The 5000-nt window shown below is 37.0% G+C and overlaps 1 protein-coding gene across 1 annotated transcript in view; it reads left to right on the forward strand.

Annotated features, from left to right (window-relative positions):
- The window catches only part of unc5cb (unc-5 netrin receptor Cb), a 147143-nt gene that overhangs the window by 93358 nt on the left and 48785 nt on the right, over positions 1 to 5000 (forward strand). Inside the window, exon 5 of the mRNA XM_026242298.1 lies at positions 3995 to 4098. Within this exon, the coding sequence (XP_026098083.1) occupies positions 3995 to 4098 (104 nt within the window). The remainder of the gene's footprint in view (positions 1 to 3994; positions 4099 to 5000) is intronic.

A 5000-nucleotide genomic window follows, 5' to 3' on the forward strand; every position in this document is an offset into this window, starting at 1 on the left:
CACCCTCTCTGCGTTACAAAACATAGAGGAGGATCCAGGGCTGAATCTACTTTGCCCAGTGAGGGCTCTAAAAGTCTACATAGAGCGTTCTGCGCCAATAAGATGATCAGAACAGCTCTTCATATGCTTTGGAAACCGAACCAGAGGGTTACCGGTCTCTAAGCAAGGACTTTCAAGGTGGATTGTTGATGCAATCCAGTTAGCCTACTCTTCTCTGGGCCTGCAAAGCCCAATTGGAGTAAGAGCCCATTCGACGAGAGCAGTGTCTTCGTCTTGGGCATGGTCTAGTGGTGTGACTGTCATAGAAATTTGTGAGGCGGCTGGCTGGAGCTCGCCGTCCACATTTGCTAGATTTTACAATCTAGACGTCCCGGCACTTCATGCTAGGGTACTTTCTGTGTGAAGGTCACCTTCTTGTTCCTCATTTGCATGTTCTTGGCCATTCTTGCCCAATGCTCAAACTCTACTCGTATGCACTCGGTCCCTTTGGTACTGAGGCGATACGAACACGGGATGATCAGGCTAGGCCAGACGTAACCTCATTGAGCTTATTCTGCCCCTAGTTGCTATTGTCATATCTTGGTTTAACAAATCAAGTGTGATTGCTTTGGTTGTCCTCCCTTCTTAGCATGGCGTGATTGAACTGGGTTCCCATATGCGTCTTCGACGCAGTACGAGTGAAGTATTGAAAGGGAACGTACTCTGTTACTAACGTAACCTCGGTTCCCTGAAATACGGAAACGAGTACTGCATTCCTTGCCATGCTAAAAAGGCTGCACAACTCAGTCGTCGCTTCATTCGAAGTAACCTGAATTCCTGTGGCAAAGCGGCCAATATATAGCCAGATTCCCCGCCCATTTCGGCGGGCTTTGGCGGGCTTCGCTGCCATAGGTTCGTGCAGCACCGCTGCCAAGCCATTGGTTTGTTTTAATAGCACTGCATGTATGTATATGTGTGTGTGTGTGTGTATATTTACAAAAATAATTCACTAAATAATTAATAAAAATATAACATGTGTATATATATATATATATATATATATATATATATATGTATGTATGTTAAATATTATAATCAAATATATATTGATAATTGCAAAAAACTAAAATAAAATGCATAATACATTTATTTAAACAAATGTTTTATATATATATATATATATATATATATATAGTATTAAAATAAAATATATGCAATAATATATATTAAATGTTATTGTGAAATATATATTGATAATTGCAAATAAAAAAATGCATAATACATTTAAACAAATTTTTAAATTATATATAGTATTAAAAAATATATGTAGTGTTGATAATACTGTAATTTGTTATTGCAATATTTTATTTTATTTTCTATATTTATATATAGATTACTCTACATGCTCATTAAATACACCAAGCTGAAGCTGAAGAAGTTAAAGTCATGGGATTGATGTGAAATAAGCATCATTTTCTAACTGTAATGGTTTTTGATATTCCTGTCATTGGTCGCTCAAGTGGATGGCGATGTGTGCGTCTGTGAGTGAGATGATGGCTGCTGACTGAAGGCCCTTGAATGGGGTTTCCTTGATTGTCATTTTCTCTTCAGGTAGCATGTTGTCGATCTCTGTTGTGAGCACAGATGGATGAGGCTGAGGCGTGTGCTCTATATAACACTAACGTCCTCCTCCTCCAGCAGAACTGATGGAGTGCCTCCTGCTCTCTCCTCTCCCGCTGCGTGTGGGAAATATTGGATTCTTATTAGAGTCTCTCTGTATCTGTCGTCCTCTGTGGAGCTGGACGGACGTAGAGGAGACAGACAGAGATGGAGGAGACGCAGAGGAGAGCGTGGGAGCGCCGCTCATCCATCACTGTCAGCAGCAAAGACACGCCCCTCTGTCTGATTGACAGCGCATTCAGCCAATCGCTGTCAGTCTGCCCTGCTCTCATTTGGTAGCACAGAAGAGTCAAAGCAGCTCGAGAAGTGACAGGAACGTGTGTCAATACGGCCAGATCTTTCATTTTATTTTACTTTTTTATTTTACCATTTTGAGCATGCAAACAATTCTTTGTCTATCCAAATTCTGATTGCTCATTCAGATCATGTTTGATTTATAGACACATTTATAACTTTTGTTTAAAATATTTTAAAATATTTTAATTATATTTTTAGCTTTTATCAACAATATTATTTATTATAAGAAATTATTATGTAGCATTATATGAAGAGTTAATCTGCAAAAAACATAATTTTTTTTTTTATGTTTTTTTTTTTCATTGTATATTCCAGTTAATCTTTATCAAATTAGAGTTGGGTTATTTTTTTAAGTAAAAAAAAAAAAAAAAATTTTAAATGCAGCTAATGAATACAATAAAAACATTATAAAAAAGTTGTTTATGCAAATAAACTCTTCATAATTTAACATATATTAATTATTGTCTGTCCTCAGGTTTTATATACAACATGATTATTAGAATGAAATAAGTATTATGTAAGTTTTGAGACATGTGAGATGCACAGCTAGCAATAAGAAGAAACACTGAGCCGAATGTGAATCTGTGTTTATGATGTTTCTATCACTCTCAGAGAAATGAATCTGAACCCATTTGTCATCATGACACTGTTTTCTCATCACGGACCGATGATAAATCTGTGAATCATACTGACGGCAGATAAGCAGCAAATATTGTTGGGAAAATCCACATGCTTTAAATGAAACCGCTCAGAGAAAAGCAGGGCTCATTCATTCATTCATTCATTCATTAAGCACAGATAAACACAACAGCAGTTGACCATAGTGCTGTACAAATAAAATAAAACCAGAAAGAAAGAATAACTTCAGTAAAATATAAAGATAATTTAACAGTTAAACTCACTAAAACAGTATTGTACGTAGGTTTGCTTATGCATTCATGCTTAGACATTATAAAATCACTTATGACATATATAATAATAATAAAAAACACTATAAAAAGGCATATTTAAAAACAATGCGAAGCTGATAAGAGTGCACAACAAAATAACAAAAACATTAAATTAAAATGAAACCAAAAAAGAATATAAAAATAAAATGTAGTTAATAGTAGCAGAAGTTATAATTGATCCTAAAACAACATGTAGTCATGCAGTGAGATGGAGATGCTGTGTTAAACTGTGTAATGGCATTAATATTCAGCATGAAGCAGAAAGTCATTACAGCTCTGGACATCAGCATGTGCTGCCACACGCTCCTCGTCCCGCGCCATGCTTTATTCACGCTGGAAGTCAGATATGTCCCGGGAAAGCAGAAGGTGTGTGAGGAGCTCAGGTGAATGCAGAATGAAGACATGCATCTGTATTCCAGCAGAAGCTGAGAGGAGAGATGGCCAGCTCGCTTAAATATTACATCTCATGATGTCAGAGAGAACGAGCAGCATCTGAAGTCACGCTAGACATGTGTGACCAGAGAAACACTGATTACAGCAGGACAGATGCACTTCTTCTGTTTTACAGCAGCTTCAGAGACATGTTTATAATGCATTGATGAGGTTTTGGTCTGTGCCCAATCACTCAGTCAATCAATCAGTACATTTAATAAATAATTTACATATCTGAGTCACTGCAGTTGTAAATAAAGCAAATATTACTGGAGTACTAGTTCAGTATTTCCACTTAAAATATTAATGTCAAATTCATTTATTTGTAGTCTATTTAATTTGTGAAGATTTATTCTATTTAAGTTTCTAAGTGAAAATTGTTTTATTGCCATTTTATTTCAGTGTAGATTTTTAAAGAATATTACTAGTACTAATTTACAAAGTAATTTTGAGACACTTTGTTTTTATTATTGAATTTTGTGCATGACAATGCAATTTAGTTGCGATTAATCGCAGAAAGTCATGCGATTAATCGTAATTGTAAAAAAAATTAATCGTTGCCCAGCACTTGTGTGTGTGTGTGTGTGTGTGTGTGTGTGTATGAGTTCATTCTTATGCATTCATGCTTAAAACGTGTATTTGTGGTTCCTTCACAGATCTCCGGAAAACATTTGACCAGGAGCCTCTGGGGAAGGAAGTGTCGCTCGAACAGGAAGTGCTTCTCCAGTGCCGCCCACCAGAAGGAATACCTGCCGCTGAGGTACACACACACACACACACACACACACAGAGCGCGGCACTCTCCACTGATGAGTTTTCTATTGAATTAGAGATTAACGTTTGTTACGGGCTGAAGCGGAGGTAAACTGCTCGGCAGCTGATGTGTAGATAACTCAATCTCCTCAACTAAATGTCAGACTTTGTTGAGAAACATTTAGCTCAGTGGCCACCTGTTAATTCCCGTTTAGCTACACAGGACATATCGATTGGGACATCGATCGCATCAGGGCTGTCAGACAAACTCGTCCGAACAACACCAGAATGTTTAAGCTAAACAGGATTAATAGGATTTTCTCAAAGCATCAGTCTTTGCCATGAAGAAGAGATTGGAGTGGGCTGTGGTCCGCCAGCAGAACATCCTCCAGGCAGCTTAAGACACTCGATGGACAGATTTGGGAGGCAGGTTTAATGCGAACGCCTCAGGCTGTGTTTTTCCAGCTGTTTAATCATCTGAACACACATTATGACGATAACCATTGACTAAAGCTCGCTCGCTTCCTCAGAAGACAAGGATTTAGGGAAAATTACTGTGAAAAACTATTTGGGCGAGAGACCCGATCAAAGCTCATCAAAACTTGCATAACCCAAAACAAATTAGACTTCTGTTCTTGTTTGGTCGGTAAAATTTACTTTTTTTTTTTTCTTCTTTTTTTTTTTTTTTTACTTCATCAAGAGTGAAACCGATATAAAAAAAGTTAGGACATGAAATTACTTTGCATTGTTAATGAATTTGAAGCGAATTTCAAGTGGTGACATTTGGTACTGCACGCAAACAAAATCTCTTTTTTATTTGTTTTGTTATATCAACCTCAAACTTTTTCACAGTGTCATGTAAAAATATGTAAAATAAAGAAGGTCTAATTTGTGAAGCATAGAGTCCTG

Source organism: Carassius auratus, unplaced genomic scaffold, assembly GCF_003368295.1.
Source record: "Carassius auratus strain Wakin unplaced genomic scaffold, ASM336829v1 scaf_tig00001218, whole genome shotgun sequence".
In the NCBI taxonomy this organism is placed as follows: domain Eukaryota; kingdom Metazoa; phylum Chordata; class Actinopteri; order Cypriniformes; family Cyprinidae; genus Carassius; species Carassius auratus.